This window comes from Lampetra fluviatilis, chromosome 38 (assembly GCF_964198595.1).
Source record: "Lampetra fluviatilis chromosome 38, kcLamFluv1.1, whole genome shotgun sequence".
Classification (NCBI taxonomy): Eukaryota; Metazoa; Chordata; class Hyperoartia; order Petromyzontiformes; family Petromyzontidae; genus Lampetra; species Lampetra fluviatilis.
This window is the reverse complement of record NC_136312.1, coordinates 4,608,276-4,627,723: the sequence shown is the minus strand read 5'-3', so window position 1 is coordinate 4,627,723 and position 19,448 is coordinate 4,608,276. Positions and strand designations below refer to the sequence as shown.

The 19,448-nt window shown below is 56.7% G+C and overlaps 1 protein-coding gene across 2 annotated transcripts in view; it reads right to left on the bottom strand.

Annotated features, from left to right (window-relative positions):
• Positions 1–10,565: 10,565 nt before the first annotated feature.
• Positions 10,566–19,448, bottom strand: part of IPO9 (importin 9) — a 73,767-nt gene continuing 64,884 nt past the window's right edge. For both annotated transcript variants that reach the window (XM_078874068.1, XM_078874069.1), the window contains exons 23-24: positions 13,704–13,780; positions 10,566–11,427 (exon numbers count right to left, since the gene is read on the bottom strand). In XM_078874068.1, the coding sequence (XP_078730194.1) occupies positions 11,311–11,427; positions 13,704–13,780 (194 nt within the window). In that variant the 3' untranslated portion in view covers positions 10,566–11,310. The remainder of the gene's footprint in view (positions 11,428–13,703; positions 13,781–19,448) is intronic.

Sequence of the window (19,448 nt, the reverse complement as noted above, 5' to 3'; positions counted from 1 at the left end):
GGCGCGCTGTCACCCGTATCAATGTGGTGACGCAGCAGATGAGTGCAGCCCAAATCGTATTTATCCCGACTGAAAACGTCGGAAAATTCCCGCAGTAGTGTCTTAAGACGTTGGCGCTCTAAATTTGAGAGGTCCGTCGATCCCGCGCAAAGCGCCTCGAGCCACCCTTCATCGCTGTCCGAATGTGGCCGCGGTGCAGGGACAGCGCCGACATGACTCGCGACGGGTTCCTCACAGGGCACCGGCGTTGCGTGAGCAAGCACGGTCCCCTGTGGGACCACCACCGTCTGCGAGCCCACATTGAGGACCGCGATGAAGGGTTCTCCTTCCCCTCTCACTATGGTCTGGGCCGGGAGTAAATTAGGTCCACTGACCCCGGCCCTAGACGGTCCCAACAGAACCCCTTGAGCCCCAATGCCCTTAGCGAAGGGCCGCCGAAGTTTCAAGGGGATCAACATTTGCGCCCCCGGAGGAACGCGCACCGTTCTATCTACGAACGCCGGCACCGTCGCGAACGCCGTCCGGCTCGTAGCGGGGGATGGCAGAAACGCCATGCGTCGGCCCGATGGGAGCTCAATGCATCCCTGGTCGATTAATATTCTAATCGGCATTTTGGCCAGGAAGTCCGTCCCCAGCAGGCACGGAACCGCCAGCGAGGAGGAAACAAAAATCGGCCCAGATAATTTAATATCCCCGACACAAATCTGGGCTCGAATTTGTCCGATGATGCCAAGTGAACCCCCGTTAGCAGCAAAGAATGGTACATTAACAGGCATCAAAGGACGGCTCTGGGCAGGGAGAATGTTATAAATCAACTCCGAAATAATGGTCGCCGATGCCCCTGTATCGACCAGGATGCGCACCTCGACCCCATCGATGTGACCCACAACGGCCGACGACCCCGACGACGCGGCTACAACCCGATGGGCCAACACGGACCACTGGCTGGGTTCAATGTGAGTACCCAGAGCGGTGCGTGTTGGTGCCATGGTACGCGGTGTTTGAGTGTGTGACGGGCGTGTGCGTGGGCCAAACATGAGGGGTGCCGCGACTCGCCGGATTATGATGGTGGAGCTTGTGACGAGGGCCGGCGTCCCGTTGAGGTGTCGTCCCGCGCTGCCGAGGAGAGCGGCACCCCGAGGCGACGTGGCCCCGGATGCCGCAGTTATAACAGCGTGGAAGCGCTGGTGGCGACGATGGATGTTGTAGACGGCTTGAACCGGCCCGGTCCTCCCGCACTCCCGCTCCGTGCTGCCGTCGATGGTCGATGGAGCAAACCGCTTCCACCGGGAGGGTGGCTGCAGTGACGGCACGCCCGCTCGCTGCCTTGCTGGCCTTCCGTCGTTGAGAGGACAGGTTTGCGTGGAGAAGACGGGCCGCTTGGAGGGAGCACATCTCTGCATCGTCCTGTGCGACAATGACGATGTCTAAGTCGTCCGCCAGCAAAAGTATCTTCTCTGTCACCATGGCGTCGACACCCTCGTCATCCATTCGTGGGAAGGCCTCCTTCGCCAGTGCCAGGAGGCTTGTGCGGTACGCCAGGGGCGACTCCTTCGTCCCCCGCTGGCGATCGTAAAAGAGTTGGCGACAGTCCGATGGTGGACCATATACTGCAGATAGCACCTGCATCGCCTTCCGCAGCGTCGAGCGCCTCTCCTTCGGAGCCGACGTTAGAGTGGCGAGGGCGTCGCTGTCGAGGAGTGCTGGCAGCGCGCGGAGAGCCTCGGCGTCTGTCCACTGTGCCATCTCCTGGTGAGCGAGGAAGCGCCGCTGGAAGCCGCCCCAGTCGCCATCCTCGCCCACAAATTCCTTGAGCGGGGGCAGACGCTGATGTAAGGCAGCGGCTGCAGAGGACGATCGCGCTCCCTCGTCACCCTCACTTGACTCAGCGTCGGCCCGAAGCAGCGATGGCATCGCCGGTCGCACCCGTGAAGACGTTCCGCCCGTGGGTGGTGACGCGGCAGATACTGTACTCTCGCCGTTGGACGCGATGCTTAGAGCGGCCACGCCCTCAACAGCAGCTGCGGCGATGGCGGGAGTTTCAAAATGTTGCCCCGTTGAAATGGCGGGAAGGCGCTGTGGTCGTTGGCTGCTGTCGCCCCGTGGCGGTTCCGCAGCCCCCAGCCGCGTGATGTTGTCGAGCATGGCGGCTGCGGCGTACAGGAGCTCGGCCAGCTTCGCGTGCGCCTGCCTCAGCCCCTCCGTCGACGGCTCCCCTTCCTCCAGCTGCTGTGGCGCGGACGCGCCCAACCCCGGCTGGTCGATGGCATCTTCAGCCGTGTCGGGCCCTCCGACTGCAGAGGTGTCTTCTGCCTCTGGTACCCCGACTCGAGTCGTCCGGCGTGTATCCATGTTCGTACTTTGTTTCACTTCTGACGCCAGATGTAGCAACGCTCACGACTCGTTCACACCGGATAGTTGGAGGCACACTGGTTTATTAACACCATACGTTATGACATACACACTTGAGGGGGTATCGGCCCCCTCACCCGTCTATCTGAGGACACACCTCCTAGCTAACCCTAGCCTGCCTCAGAGTCCTCCTCTCGTGGACTAGGGGAGGCTATCTTGGCCCGACACTGGTCAGTCGGGCCCGGTACTCAGAGTCCAGACCAGCACTGGCTCTGGTACCACGCCACTGGCTCGAGCCTGCGCGGTCCTGACAAGGACGGCGTACCAGGGGGAGACCAGGGCTCTATCTAGGACGTCTTCCGTCTTCTCTTCTTAGCTCACACATCACTCCCGAGCCCCCCGATACATTCCCCTTTTATACACCCCCCTCCCTGAGGGGTGGGGCCCCGGGGGATCGTAACGTCCGAAGCGCGGACGTCGTAGAGGCCACCTGCCCGTGCACTGACGTAGCCCCGCCCACTGTGCTTGTTTACCATAGGCTGCCATGTATAACGGGCTCTCTGTAACACCCCTACATGCGTGACAATAAATTTTCGTGAAAAATTTTTTTCCCAAATTTTTACACTTTTTAGGAAAAAAAAAATTCTATTTAATTACCAATTGCTTAATGATGGCAGGCAATCATCTGACCCATATGTGGCAGCCATCTCAAGCCAGAGGACGAGAGGACTCTAGCCGCTACGCATATAAAGGATTTATAGTGAAAAACTTTGTTTTTACGGGTAAATTTTTTGTTTGTTTCCCCCACTTTGGGTTGACGTCTTAAATTCTGACCACCCCCCCCCACTACCCCCACCTCCACCCCTCTGATCGACGTGACCGCAATGTCTCAGCCGGGCGAGTGCCCCAGCAGCAGCAGCAGCACGACTCCAAACGTGAATTCCATTCAAATCTGAACGTCCTTTACGGGGCGTTATCCGTTGCCCCCTCCCCCCCGTCACTGACCCAATTCATTAATGATGTCATTGTGGCCTGGAAGGCGTTAACACAAACTGGGGGGGGGTCCGGGGGGGGGGCTGAGCGTGGGTATGGGGGGGGGTGAACACGAGGTGCCTTTTGGAAAGCTCTCTTCTCTCCTCTCTCTCGGGAGCCGATTTGATTTTTGTTCGGCCGTAATTTTGGATTCCCGATAACAAATCTGGTCCGGCAGAGGCAGGAGGCGGCTGATAAGGACCCCGCGTGTCCTCAAGATAACGGGGGGGGGGGGACGCAGCCCCTGCACCGCCCCCCACCATCACGTTTCCTAATCCCCCCACCCCCATCTCTCCCTCCTCTCTCTACACCTCCCCCATCTCTCTTCCTCCCCTCCATCTTCCTCTTCTCCTCTCTTTTTCCTCTTCCTCCCACCACCTCATCTGCGAACGACCCTCGTCGACACAGTCGTCCTTCCCCCGCGCCTCCGACGAGCACGGCCGGCTACGTACGGCGCAAAAGAAGTTCGCCGTACATGCTGCATTCTCGTCCCTTGGCAGCAGCGAAGATTGCACGGAAATCCACGTGGCGGTCATCCCCAGACCAGCCACGGACAGCGCCGTCTGGTCAATTCCAACTCTGGCTAGAACGTCTCCCTTATGCCACGCAGATTGTCCGGCGGCTATTTGGACCATACTTCACCACGGTTGGTCAACGCAGATTGAGGACCAGGGAGCACGTCGCAAATCCCACTCGCCCGTGCAATTGCACCGCCTGCACACTCGATAGCCAAGTCACCGATCGATGCCCGGAGCCTTGACACTGGCTCACACCACTACAAACCTTCACCAAACCACACAACCACACCAGCCGGCGGCCACCTCATCACACCCAACACCGTTACAAAGACACAGATCCCCCGTATAGACTGTAGGGGGGCAAGTGCTGTTAGCGAGCACCTATGAAGGCCGGAACGGTACACAAGGGGGTGGGTTGCCAGCACCACACCCGACCGTCTTTGTCTCCCCAGTGGCCAGTGGCGATGTTTACTACACACCGCACCGGGTACTCATTTTAGGGGAGGCCCAGGACCGGTTCACAATCGTCACTGGTATTGGCCGTGAGCGGGAGTCGAACCCCAGTCGCCGGGTTCACAGCGCAGGGCGCTAACCGCTACACCACCGCTCCCCACATCACACCCAACACCGTTACAAACCCTCTGCGCAAGACGCACCACACACCAACAGGCAGGCAGCCACACCACCCAACTACCCCTACACAACAACCTCCCCCCTTCAGGACCAAACCACCTCGGGACACCAACGCACAGAGAACCACACCTGACACCACCTCCACCAACCACGCCATCGCACCACCCACCATTCCCTCGCGAATTTCTGCCCAGCAGTCCACGGACACCACGCGGCGATTTACAAAAGCACGACTTTATTTTGTTTATTCATGGATCACGTTCATTCGCAGGGCACCCACACCCCCTTCCCTGGGGGTGGAGGGGGGGCGCGGGAGTTCGCAAACGCTCGCAAAAGGGACGTACAAAAATACGCGTAAACTTACGTAGGGGGGGGGGGGTGCTCGCCGGTCGATCTCCCTTTGCATCCGTGCGTCGGCCACACCACCGCGGGGGGCCTTCCCCCCCCCCCCATCATCCGCCGAGAAGGCGACTTGGCACTCGGCGCCAGCCGCGAGTGACTTTGCCCGACCGACCAAACGCACCCCCCGTCCACCCCCCCAACGCTCCGGGCTCGCACCCCTGGCCGCGGGGGGGGGGGGTGAACTGGCGGTGGAGTCCCGGGAAGGGGGGGGGGGCTTGCACCCACGCCGGGGTTTGGCGCGGGTGGTTGGGACGAGGAGGAGCCGGCGAGAGGGTCCCGCCGGCGATCTCCCGAGATGCAGCAGAGAGGCTTCGCCTTCCCACTCGAGTCGTTCGCTCCCACGCTCTCGGATCCGTACGCTCGCTCGCACAGGTGTGTGAAGTCAGCTCACTCACACAGGTGTGTGAAGTCAGCTCACTCACACAGGTGTGTGAAGTCAGCTCACTCACACAGGTGTGTGAAGTCAGCTCACTCACACAGGTGAATGAAGTCAGCTCACTCGCACAGGTGTGTGAAGTCAGCTCACTCACACAGGTGTGTGAAGTCAGCTCACTCACACAGGTGTGTGAAGTCAGCTCACTCACACAGGTGAGTGAAGTTAGCTCACTCGCACAGGTGAGTGAAGTCAGCTCACTCGCACAGGTGCGTGAAGTCAGCTCACTCACACAGGTGTGTGAAGTCAGCTCACTCACACAGGTGAGTGAAGTCAGCTCACTCACACAGGTGTGTGAAGTCAGCTCACTCGCACAGGTGAGTGAAGTCAGCTCACTCACACAGGTGAGTGAAGTTAGCTCACTCACACAGGTGAGTGAAGTCAGCTCACTCGCACAGGTGCGTGAAGTCAGCTCACTCACACAGGTGTGTGAAGTCAGCTGACTTACACAGGTGAGTGAAGTCAGCACACTCACACAGGTGAGTGAAGTCAGCTCACTCACACAGGTGAGTGAATTTAGCTCACTCACACAGGTGAGTGAAGTCAGCTCACTCACACAGGTGTGTGAAGTCAGCTCACTCACACAGGTGAGTGAAGTCAGCTCACTCACACAGGTGAAGTCAGATCACTCACACAGGTGAGTGAAGTCAGCTCACTCACACAGGTGAGTGAAGTCAGCTAACTCACACAGGTGAGTGAAGTCAGCTCACTCACACAGGTGAGTGAAGTCAACTGACTCACACAGGTGAGTGAAGTCAGCTGACTCACACAGGTGAGTGAAGTCAGCTCACTCACACAGGTGAGTGAAGTCGGCTCACTCACACAGGTGAGTGAAGTCAGCTCGCTCACACAGGTGAGTGAAGTCAGCTCGCTCACACAGGTGTGAAGTCAGCTCGCTCACACAGGTGTGTGAAGTCAGCTCACTCACACAGGTGAGTGAAGTCAGCTCGCTCACACAGGTGTGTGAAGTCAGATCGCTCACACAGGTGAGTGAAGTCAGCTCACTCACACAGGTGAGTGAAGTCAGATCACTCACACAGGTGAGTGAAGTCAGCGCGCTCACACAGGTGTGTGAAGTCAGCTCGCTCACACAGGTGTGTGAAGTCAGCTCACTCACACAGGTGAGTGAAGTCAGCTCGCTCACACAGGTGTGTGAAGTCAGATCGCTCACACAGGTGAGTGAAGTCAGCTCACTCACACAGGTGAGTGAAGTCAGATCACTCACACAGGTGAGTGAAGTCAGCTCGCTCACACAGGTGTGTGAAGTCAGCTCGCTCACACAGGTGTGTGAAGTCAGCTCACTCACACAGGTGAGTGAAGTCAGCTCGCTCACACACGTGTGTGAAGTCAGATCGCTCACACAGGTGAGTGAAGTCAGCTCACTCACACAGGTGAGTGAAGTCAGATCACTCACACAGGTGAGTGAAGTCAGCTCGCTCACACAGGTGTGTGAAGTCAGCTCGCTCACACAGGTGAGTGAAGTCAGCTCACTCACACAGGTGAGTGAAGTCAGCTCACTCACACAGGTGAGTAAAGTCAGCTCACTCACACAGGTGAGTGAAGTGAGCTCACTCACACAGGTGAGTGAAGTCAGCTCACTCACACAGGTGAGTGAAGTCAGCTCACTCACACAGGTGAGTGAAGTGAGCTCACTCACACAGGTGAGTGAAGTCAGCTCACTCACACAGGTGAGTGAAGTCAGCTCACTCACACAGGTGAGTGAAGTCAGCTCACACACACAGGTGAGTGAAGTCAGCTCACTCACACAGGTGAGTGAAGTCAGCTCACTCACACAGGTGAGTGAAGTCAGCTCACTCACACAGGTGAGTGAAGTCAGCTCACTCACACAGGTGAGTGAAGTGAGCTGACTCACACAGGTGAGTGAAGTCAGCTCACACACACAGGTGAGTGAAGTCAGCTCACCTCACACAGGTGTGTGAAGTCAGCTCACTCACACAGGTGAGTGAAGTCAGCTCACTCACACAGGTGTGTGAAGTCAGCTCACTCACACAGGTGAGTGAAGTCAGCTCACTCACACAGGTGTGTGAAGTCAGCTCACTCACACAGGTGAGTGGAGTCAGCTCACTCACACAGGTGAGTGAAGTCAGCTCACTCACACAGGTGAGTGAAGTCAGCTCACACACACAGGTGAGTGAAGTCAGCTGACTCACACAGGTGAGGGAAGTCAGCTGACTCACACAGGTGAAGTCAGCTGACTCACACAGGTGAGTGAAGTCAGCCCACACACACAGGTGAGTGAAGTGATCTCACTCACACAGGTGAGTGAAGTCAGCTCACTCACACAGGTGAGTGAAGTCACCTCACTCACACAGGTGAGTGAAGTCAGCTCACTCACACAGGTGAGTGAAGTCAGCTCACTCACACAGGTGAGTGAAGTCAGCTCACTCACACAGGTGAGTGAAGTCAGCTCACTCACACAGGTGAGTGAAGTCAGCTCACTCACACAGGTGAGTGAAGTCAGCTCACCTCACACAGGTGTGTGAAGTCAGCTCACTCACACAGGTGAGTGAAGTCAGCTCACTCACACAGGTGTGTGAAGTCAGCTCACTCACACAGGTGAGTGAAGTCAGCTCACTCACACAGGTGTGTGAAGTCAGCTCACTCACACAGGTGAGTGAAGTCAGTTCACTCACACAGGTGAAGTCAGATCACTCACACAGGTGAGTGAAGTCAGCTCACTCGCACAGGTGAGTGAAGTCAGCTCACTCGCACAGGTGAGTGAAGTCAACTCACTCGCACAGGTGTGTGAAGTCAGCTCACTCACACAGGTGAGTGAAGTCAGCTCACTCACACAGGTGAGTGAAGTCAGCTCACTCACACAGGTGAGTGAAGTCAGCTGACTCACACAAGTGAGTGAAGTGAGCTCACTCACACAGGTGAGTGAAGTCAGCTCACTCACACAGGTGAGTGAAGTCAGCTCACTCACACAGGTGAGTGAAGTCAGCTCACACACACAGGTGAGTGAAGTCAGCTCACTCACACAGGTGAGTGAAGTCAGCTCACTCACACAGGTGAGTGAAGTGAGCTGACTCACACAGGTGAGTGAAGTCAGCTCACACACACAGGTGAGTGAAGTCAGCTCACCTCACACAGGTGTGTGAAGTCAGCTCACTCACACAGGTGAGTGAAGTCAGCTCACTCACACAGGTGTGTGAAGTCAGCTCACTCACACAGGTGAGTGAAGTCAGCTCACTCACACAGGTGTGTGAAGTCAGCTCACTCACACAGGTGAGTGAAGTCAGCTCACTCACACAGGTGAGTGAAGTCAGTTCACTCACACAGGTGAAGTCAGATCACTCACACAGGTGAGTGAAGTCAGCTCACTCGCACAGGTGAGTGAAGTCAGCTCACTCGCACAGGTGAGTGAAGTCAGCTCACTCACACAGGTGAGTGAAGTCAACTCACTCACACAGGTGTGTGAAGTCAGCTCACTCACACAGGTGAGTGAAGTCAGCTCACTCACACAGGTGTGTGAAGTCAGCTCACTCACACAGGTGAGTGAAGTCAGCTCACTCACACAGGTGAGTGAAGTCAGCTCACTCACACAGGTGAGTGAAGTCAGCTCACACACACAGGTGAGTGAAGTCAGCTGACTCACACAGGTGAGTGAAGTCAGCTGACTCACACAGGTGAAGTCAGCTGACTCACACAGGTGAGTGAAGTCAGCCCACACACACAGGTGAGTGAAGTGATCTCACTCACACAGGTGAGTGAAGTCAGCTCACTCACACAGGTGAGTGAAGTCAGCTCACTCACACAGGTGAGTGAAGTCAGCTCACTCACACAGGTGAGTGAAGTCAGCTCACTCACACAGGTGAGTGAAGTCAGCTCACTCACACAGGTGAGTGAAGTCAGCTCACTCACACAGGTGAGTGAAGTCAGCTCACTCACACAGGTGAGTGAAGTCAGCTCACTCACACAGGTGAGTGAAGTCAGCTCACCTCACACAGGTGTGTGAAGTCAGCTCACTCACACAGGTGAGTGAAGTCAGCTCACTCACACAGGTGAGTGAAGTCAGCTCACTCACACAGGTGTGTGAAGTCAGCTCACTCACACAGGTGAGTGAAGTCAGTTCACTCACACAGGTGAAGTCAGATCACTCACACAGGTGAGTGAAGTCAGCTCACTCGCACAGGTGAGTGAAGTCAGCTCACTCGCACAGGTGAGTGAAGTCAACTCACTCGCACAGGTGTGTGAAGTCAGCTCACTCACACAGGTGAGTGAAGTCAGCTCACTCACACAGGTGTGTGAAGTCAGCTCACTCACACAGGTGAGTGGAGTCAGCTCACTCACACAGGTGAGTGAAGTCAGCTCACTCACACAGGTGTGTGAAGTCAGCTCACTCACACAGGTGAGTAAAGTCAGCTCACTCACACAGGTGAGTAAAGTCAGCTCACTCACACAGGTGAGTGAAGTCAGCTGACTCACACAGGTGAGTGAAGTCAGCTCACACACACAGGTGAGTGAAGTCAGCTGACTCACACAGGTGAGTGAAGTCAGCTGACTCACACAGGTGAAGTCAGCTGACTCACACAGGTGAGTGAAGTCAGCTCACACACACAGGTGAGTGAAGTGATCTCACTCACACAGGTGAGTGAAGTCAGCTCACTCACACAGGTGAGTGAAGTCAGCTCACTCACACAGGTGAGTGAAGTCAGCTCACTCACACAGGTGAGTGAAGTCAGCTCACTCACACAGGTGAGTGAAGTCAGCTCACTCACACAGGTGAGTGAAGTCAGCTCACTCACACAGGTGAGTGAAGTCAGCTCACTCACACAGGTGAGTGAAGTCAGCTCACTCACACAGGTGAGTGAAGTCAGCTCACTCACACAGGTGAGTGAAGTCAGCTGACTCACACAGGTGCGTGAAGTCAGCTCACTCACACAGGTGAGTGAAGTCAGCTGACTCACACAGGTGCGTGAAGTCAGCTCACTCACACAGGTGAGTGAAGTCAGCTCACACACACAGGTGTGTGAAGTCAGCTCACTCACACAGGTGAGTGAAGTCAGCTCACACACACAGGTGAGTGAAGTCAGCTCACTCACACAGGTGAGTGAAGTCAGCTGACTCACACAGGTGCGTGAAGTCAGCTCACTCACACAGGTGAGTGAAGTCAGCTCACTCACACAGGTGTGTGAAGTCAGCTCACTCACACAGGTGAGTGAAGTCAGCTCACTCACACAGGTGTGTGAAGTCAGCTCACTCACACAGGTGAGTGAAGTCAGTTCACTCACACAGGTGAAGTCAGATCACTTACACAGGTGAGTGAAGTCAGCTCACTCGCACAGGTGCGTGAAGTCAGCTCACTCACACAGGTGAGTGAAGTCAGCTGACTCACACAGGTGAGTGAAGTCAGCTCACTCACACAGGTGTGTGAAGTCAGCTGACTCACACAGGTGAGTGAAGTTAGCTCACTCACACAGGTGTGTGAAGTCAGCTCACTCACACAGGTGAGTGAAGTTAGCTCACACAGGTGTGTCAGCCAAGTTATACAGGTGTTTCAGTCAGCCCACTCACAGAGGTGTGTCCAGTCAGCTCACAGACACACACACACACAGGGGGGGGGGGGGGGGAGGGCAGGCCCCATTCACTCGGTCGCCAGTCGTTCTCTACGACTTGCGACCGAGTGGTCTGACAGAGCACCGGTGCGGTTCAACGCAAACCGGTCCAAACCAGTCCAAACCGGGCCCAACACAGGCCAAGCCGGTGAGCGTACGACTTGACCGGGGGAAGCCAGCCTGGAATTTTGACGAGCTCAGCCCAACCCAATGTGGGATGACCTGAGCTGACCCGACCCGTCCCGACCCGACCCGTTCTGGACCAGCGTGGCCCAGCGACAGGCCCCGGCGGTGGGGGGGGGGGGTGGGGCCCGGTGGTGGAGGGAGGTGGGGGGGGGGCGGCCCGGCGAGGTTGTGGCCGTCACATTGCAATGCCGGACGACTGGAGGACGCGTCTCTCCACCTCGCTCAGGTGATCGCGGAACACAGGGAAGCACGGCTGCTGCGAGAAGTGCTGCAGGAACTCGGTGAGGTAGGCCTGTGTGGGACCGACAGCAGCAGCACAGTTCCGATAACAACGTTAGATCGATGCCAAGATCGAGGTCAAGTTGCCATCGTGGCGGCGATGCTGTCTCCGCCGCATCGCAGCTGCTGCACGGGAGACGCGCGGCGACCTCCAAGATTCTGAGCTGGCAGTCTCATCCCACCGTCTGTTCTTAGACTCACACAGAGACCCGTACACGAACGCAGAGACCTATAGACTCATACAGAGACCCATAGACTCACAGAGACCTATAGACTCACAGAGACCCATACACTAACGCAGAGACCCATAGACTCACACAGAGACCCACAGACTAACATAGAGACTCAGACTCACACCCACACCCGCACAAAGACCCACAGACTCACACAGAGGCCCATAGACTCAGTCTCCCGCCATCTGCTCTTGGGTTTTCTCTGAATTAAATCGGTGACGAAAATATTCGTGAAGGAGATTATTTCTCACTCCTCCGGGATCGGCCGGCGTCAGATGGCCGGTGGCGCGGCTGGAGCTACGTGCCCAGCAGTACGGCCGGCGCTTGACTGGTGCTGGTGGTTGCGCCTTTAGCACAACGACTCGGCATGCGGCAAGCGGACGGCCAGGTCGGCCCCCCACCCCCGCTCGCTAGCCGGCAGAACGTGCGCGCACGAAGCCGGCGCGGCATCTGCGAGGCCCCGCGTGGGGTTTGAAAGGCGGCTGCAGTTGGGCCCGCGCGGGGACAAAGCCGCGGTCGTGCGGTTGAGCGGCGCACCCTGGCACCGGCACACGGCACCCACGCAGGCCAGCGGCAGACACGCGGTTCGACGTGAACCATGCACCGCGCACACCAAGCACAAAGGTCACCAGCGTAGCCTTTAACAGGCTGTTGGGGCAAGCGCTGTTAGCGAGTGGCATCTATTAGGGGCCCGCATGGCGCACGAGGGGTGGCTGGCCAATGCCACACCTGGCTGCCTTTGTCTGCCCAGTGCTGATGTTTACACACTGCACTCGGTACTCATTTAAGGCTCAGTTAATCTAGGCGAGGTCCAGGACCGGTTTCAATAATCACCACTGCAATTGGTTGTGAGTGGGAACTGGGTTCGTAGCGCGGTGTGCTAACCACTGCGCCACTGCTCACCACGAACGTGTAAACAAGCACGCACACACACACGAGTATACACGTACCCACACGCACACATGTATACACACGTGCGCACACAAATGTATATACGCACGCAAGACACGTGTATACACGCACGTATACACGCACGCACACACACCGTACACACACACACGTGTACATACACACGTGTATACAAACGCGTATACACGCACACACGTGTATACACGCTTGCACACACACACACGTGTATACACGCTTGCACACACACACACGTGTATACACGCTTGCACACACACACACGTGTATACACGCTTGGACACACACACACACGTGTATACACGCTTGCACACACACACACGTGTATACACGCTTGCACACACACACACACACAGGAGGCGATGTGGTGACATAGCGGGAGCTGGAGGCTGTGTTGCAGAGTGCGGGCGGCGCAGTGGGAAGCGGCGCCGTTTGTAAAATTAGTCGAGAGCCCCCCCCCCCACTCCCCCCCCACACCCTTCTCCTGGATGCCGTCTCCCCCCCATCAACGCAACACGCTCTTTACCCCCCCCCACCACTACCCACCCACCCCCCCCCAAGCCACCCTACGCCCCCCCCCCCCCCGCAAACGCCCCGGGATGCAATCAGCGCTAACGGCCGTCGAGGCCGTTCACGAGCGAAGCGCACATTACGGGCGCCTGACACCGCCATCATCGCCATCATCATCGCCGCCATCATCACCATCAGCGCCATCGTCGCTCTCACTCCCTCCCCGCCCTATCTCACTGCTCGCACATTTGCATATTCTGAAATGCAGCCCAAAGTGTCTCACACCCCCCCCCGCCCGGCGAATCAGAGGCATGAACAGATCTACTCCCTGTCTATCCCTGCACCAACATCCACTCCCTGCCCCTACCTGCACCAACATCCACTCCCTGCATCAGGACATCCACTTCCTCCCCCCACCTGCCCCACCCTCCCTCCCTGCACTCCCTGCCACCTTGTCTCCCTGGTGCCCTCCCTCCCTCTCTCAACAAGATCCGCTCTCCCCATCTCACTCCCTGCACAATGAGCTCCTCTTTCGTTGCCTCCTGTCCCCTATGTCTCCTTGGTCCTCCTCACTCACCCCCCCCGCCCACTTCCTCCCTCCCCCCCTTCCCGTGCATCTCACCTGCAGGTCCACCTGGTAGAGTGGATCCATCACCGCGTCCGGGTCCTCCTCCTCGTCGTCTTCGTAGAAATCGTCGTCTGTTGAGAGGGGGGAGGAGGTGGGTTGAGAGGTTAATGGGTGGATGACGATGATGACGACGGCGATGACGATGATGACGATGACCTTGGTGACCTCCCTCGCTCGGCATTAGCAGCCTCCGCGATTGGGGCGTCACGATTCGATTAATTAATGAAACCAACCAATCACCTGCATACTGCTTGGCTCATCTGTATATGCCTGATTGTTTGTGTTGCTGTGTATATTTGTGTGTATGTGTATGCTTGTGTGTATATGTATATGCGTGTGTGTATATGTGTATGCTTGTTTGTGTGTGTGTATATATGTTTGTGTTCGTGCTTGTTTGTATCTAGCATGGAGCAAGCGCGCTGTGGTTACATCACCGCCACTTACTGGCGAACGATGGCGGTTGTATATCTCTGCATGTTTGTTTGTGCGTGTGTGTGTTTGTTTATGTGTGTTTGTTTATGATGGGAGCGGTCACGCAGTGGTTAGCGCACCGCACTACGAATCCGGTAAATACGAGTTCGATTCCCGCTCGTGGCCACTAACGCCAGTGACGATTATCTGAACCGGTCCTGGGCCTCTCCTAAGGTCGACTCAGCCATAAATGAGTACCTGGTGCGGTGTGTAAACATCGCCACTGGGGAGACAAAGGCGGCCAGGCGTGGTGCTGGCCACCCACCCCCTCGTGTGCCGTTCCGGTCTTCATAGGTGCTCGCTAACAGCACTTGCTCCTCCAGTCTGTTAAGGCTATATGGAGGATCTTTGTGTGTGATGAGTGTAGTGTGTGCGGTGAGTGGTGTGTGTGGCGAGTGTAGTATTGAGTCTTGGTGAGTGTAGTGTGAGTGTCGTACTGGCTCTGTGAGTGGTGAGTGTAGTGGGAGTGGTGAGGGTAGTGTTGAGCCTGTTACAGGCTATACGGGGGATCTTTATATTTGTATATAGCATGGTGCAAGCGCAGTGGTGACGTCACCGCCACTTAGTGGAAAACGCGATTGAATGTCTTTGTATGTGTTTGTGCATGTGTGTGTGTGTTTGTGCATGTGTGTGTGTGTTTGTGCATGTGTGTGTGTGTTTGTGCATGTGTGTGTGTGTTTGTGCATGTGTGTGTGTGTTTGTGCATGTGTGTGTGTGTTTGTGCATGTGTGTGTGTGTGCATGCGTGACTTTGTTTACGTCTTGTGTGTATATCTGTTCGCTCCACTAATCTCAGCGAACGCGGCTTCATTTGAGAGCTTGTGATACGCAGTTTGTGTGCACACGTAGACCAACATCTCCCAAACAATTGACCTTTCACCACCCGATGATTCTGCCGACTGCCCCCAGCCACAGCTTATCCGCTTCACCATTTACAGTTCACCTCACAACACAAAGCTAGCACCGTTTCAAAATCGTACAACGGACAGACGTGCACCGTTCGGGGCAGGAGGAAGGGAGGGCTGCGAGCTTCCCACTGCATCGTGACAGGTGAGTGACAGGTGAGCGGTGAATGTCAGATAGGGAGCAGATGTCACGTCACCCCGTGCGTCCCGTAGGACACTCCCAATGCAGTGCCCCCCTAACCACTGACCCACCCACCCTCCCCCCCTGCCCGTGACAATGGTTTTCAGGAAGGACCTAAAAAGAACAAAGCTATGCACCGAAACAGAATCCACCATCCATCCGCGTCCGCTCCACGTTTCGGCGAAACGTTGCGCGGTTCGACGCCAATTTATATTTCGAGCGGCGTGCGGTGAAATGAGCCGAGGCGGGGAGGGGGGGAGCGGTGTGGTGTGGGACGGGACACCTGCAGAATACGATCGGCGCGCACGGGACACTGAGAAACGGCGGAACAAAAGAACAGCAGAGCTAGCCGGAGCGCGCTCTCCATGGCAACGGGGCGGCACTCGGCCCGCCCGCCCGCCCTCACCGCACCGCCCCCGGCACGGCACCGTTGGCCCCGCTCTCAGCCACCGCCATTATCGGGCAACGCGAGCCCAGGCTCGGAGAGACGGCGGCTGTGGAGAGGGAGGGAGGAAGGAGTGGGGGGGGGGGCGCGCGAGTGATTGAGCGGGGAATTGTGACCCACTAGCACACCACCACCACACAGAGTGCGCGCGCACCACACGCACGCGTACGCACGTTGAACTTCTTTCGTACCTTACGTGGCCAACCGTGCTAATCGGAGGTGCGGGTGAAGGACAACAAACTGAACACGAAAAGCGGTTCTACAGAAATGAGTTTGTCAATCTGGATGATTTAAAATCGCAAAGCTCCAGTGGCTTCTTGATATCGGAAGGGAGAGCCGCGTTCCAGACGGCCGCAGAAGCGCATCCAAAAGCGCGCGATGCGGTGACAACCGTCTCTGTTCCATGTGTGTGCGTGTGTGCACGTACGCGCCGTGCACACACACACACACTACGTACATACGCCCCGCGTACACACGTGCGCACGCACACCCCATGACCCCACACACCCTCGGCTCTCACTCCACATCGACCTCTCCCAATCGCCCCGGGCCGACGCGGCTTTAATCTGACAAATAAATAGGCAGTGCAGAGATGGCTGGGGGTGCTGGGGTGGGGGAGCAGCCGTCACAGCCAGAGAGGGGAGGGGGGGGGAGAGGGAATATTGCGAGGAGGGATCAGGATAATTGATCGAGCCCAAGATGATTGGTTTCTGCTCGCCGGGCAGAGGTGTCCGACGGCGACAGGGAGGGCCGGAGATGGAGAGGAAGATAGAGGGAGGGAGGGAGAGGGAAGCTCATACAGGGACACAGATACAGGGAGATGGAGAGAGCTAGAGGGAGGGAGGGAAGTAGTTAAGAGTGAGAGGAAGGAAGGTGAGAGAAGCAGATACAGGGAGACGCAGGGAGAGGGAGACACAGGGAGACACGGGGAGAGGGAGACAGGGAGACACGGGGAGAGGGAGACAAGGGGAGAGGGAGACACGGGGAGAGGGAGTTGCTGGAGAGGGAGACGCGGGGAGAGGGAGACACAGGGAGACACGGGGAGAGGGAGACAGGGAGACACGGGGAGAGGGAGACACGGGGAGAGGGAGACACGGGGAGAGGGAGACACGGGGAGAGGGAGTTGCTGGAGAGGGAGCGCAGCATGTGCGCGACTGTAACTTTAAAGAGTAAATTTTTCCAATTAACCAAGTTACAAACTCGTGCCCGTCACCGCAGGTCGCCCACCCGCACACGTGCCAGAATGAGAGGGGAGGGTGGGCGGGCGACATCCCCCGCCGCGATCCCAACAAGGGAACCCATCGCGCTCGACTTTTAACAATAAATACAGTGGTGAATGTGGCGGCCTCTGGTGGCTGGAGGAGGCCACGTGATCCCGTGACCCGCGTCGGAAACGAACGTGAAATGAAGAGGCAAGCGCGCGCTCCCACACGACCGGGGACGCCGCTCCCACCTCATCAGAATATTTCTCCTGGAGGAATCCGATGAGCTATCAAGCTCTTTTTCACAAGATGAGCGGCGGCGGTGTGGATCCAAGGGAGCGGGGCCGGTGGGTGATGGAGGCAATTGGCTCTCCCGCTTCCCTTCCCGTGAGACCCAGAATAGTCTTTTTTTATTGATATTTACCAGAGAGAATACATTGCAATGTGTTTTTCGTTGCTATTAATTTAGGGTCCTATTTAAAAACCGTTACCCATCTTCTTGGTTCTTTCGGTAAAGTCACGTAGAAGGGAAGTAATAAAATAATAAAAAGAAAACATAATAAAATCGTGAGAATTATTTTATTATGTTTTCTTTTTATTATTTTATTACTTCCCTACTTTTGGGGCCAGTACTGTTAGCGAGCACCTATAACAACCGGCACGGCACACGAGGGGGCGTGTGGCCAGGCTGAGTCGACCTAGGGGGAGCCCAGGACCGGTTCAGATATTCGTAAATATAGTTGGCCGTGAGCGGGATTCGAACTCGGGTCGCCGATTTCGAATCCCGCTACCGCTCCCCACACGCAGAGTGCGCACACAAACGTGAACAGGCACCACACACACACCACACACACGTACGCACCACGCAGACACGTATACACGTACACACACCGCACGTACACACGTGAGCAGCGCATGCGGTGTACGGGAGTATAGCAAGGCGGGTCGCAGACCTCTCTGTCTGCATTGATGATCATTCATCAACGTCGCCGTCGTTTCCGACGGAGACTTCGGACCGCGACCACCCAGCCCAACTCCACAGCCCCCACAGGGGTGGAGGGCCACTAAGGGAACGGGGCTCGGCAGGATCGCCGAGCGACAAGATGCCTCGTCAACTACACCGGACACTGTCCTCGACGCCTGCCGCAAGAGCCCACAGCCACGAGCGGTGATGAAGCGAAGGAGGGTTTAGCCGAGAGGAAGACGACAATCAGCAGCAGCAGCAGCCAAGGTCAATCCACTGCTGGACGAAGGCTTCCCTTCCAAACCGCCGCAGCCACTTTCAATGTAAACGATCCACCCAGATCTTGCGCGCAGACCGAGAGCAGAGCGTCATCAGCGCTCCATCTGTGGGCGGCGATGATGATGGTGGTGATGAAGCTTGCGGCCATACAGGCCTCTCAAAGCACCCAAGGGGGCCTCAGGACAGTGCCAAACGTCTCCACGCGTAGGGTGGGGAACCGGGCGGGGAGCGGGCTGGGACCGGGAGGGAACCAGACCATGACCAGGTGGGGTCCGGGCAGGGACCAGGCCGGGCCCAGGCGGGGAGCAGGCCGGGAACCCGAGAGAAGACGGAGAGCCCCGAGGGCTCAGCAAAGGCCTTACCCGGATAGATAAATAAATAACTCACGGTAAATGACAGCGCCATTAACTCTACCGCCGCCACCTGCGACGCGGGGAATTTACTAAATCCATTACGAACGCGTTATAATTTGAGCACCCCCCCGGTTTCATTAGGGCACCTTTCATAAATCAATTGCAATCTGCCAAGCCACTGCAATAATCGAGCCGCCGTTCCTGTCAAAGAGTTCCATGCGGAAAAAAAGCGACGAGTGCAATCGAAAGCACGGAGGGCGGCCGCCTGGATCGGAGACGTTTAGAGCCAGCGCCGCGAGAGCGAGAGCCAGGGGAGCGAGAGCCAGCGCCGCGACAGCCGGCACCGCGGGAGCGAGCGCTGCTGATATCCTGGGTTCCAGTCCCCGGACTTAAAGCCACCCAACCCGCTGTGTTGGCTAAGCCGGGTTCTCAAGCGTATCGGCCAAGTAACCACTGACTTACATAGCGACCCATCGACGACTCACACAGACCCACAGACATACGTAGAGACCCCATAGACTCCCACAGACAGCCACGGACTGACGTCGTCACCCATGTATTGAGTTGTGATGTAGTCGGCTGACAACCTCAAGACGGACTAACGGACACAGGGACGAATGAACACTCGTGGACGGATGCAGTGACACGTGGATGGACAGATTGGCCAGAATGACGACAGGCACACGTATGGACAGGCGGATGGACACGTAGACGGACAAATGGACAGACGGACACACAGATGGGCATGCGGCCAGACACATGGACACACAGAAGGACATACGGACAGAAGGATGGACGGAGCAGTAAGTCATCATACGGCTCCCTAAACACCGCGATGGTTGGCCAGTGACACAATAGACCAAAGACAAAGATCCCCCCCCCGTAGAGCCTCAACAGACTATTGGAGCAAGTGCTGTTAGCGAGCACTTATAAAGGTCAG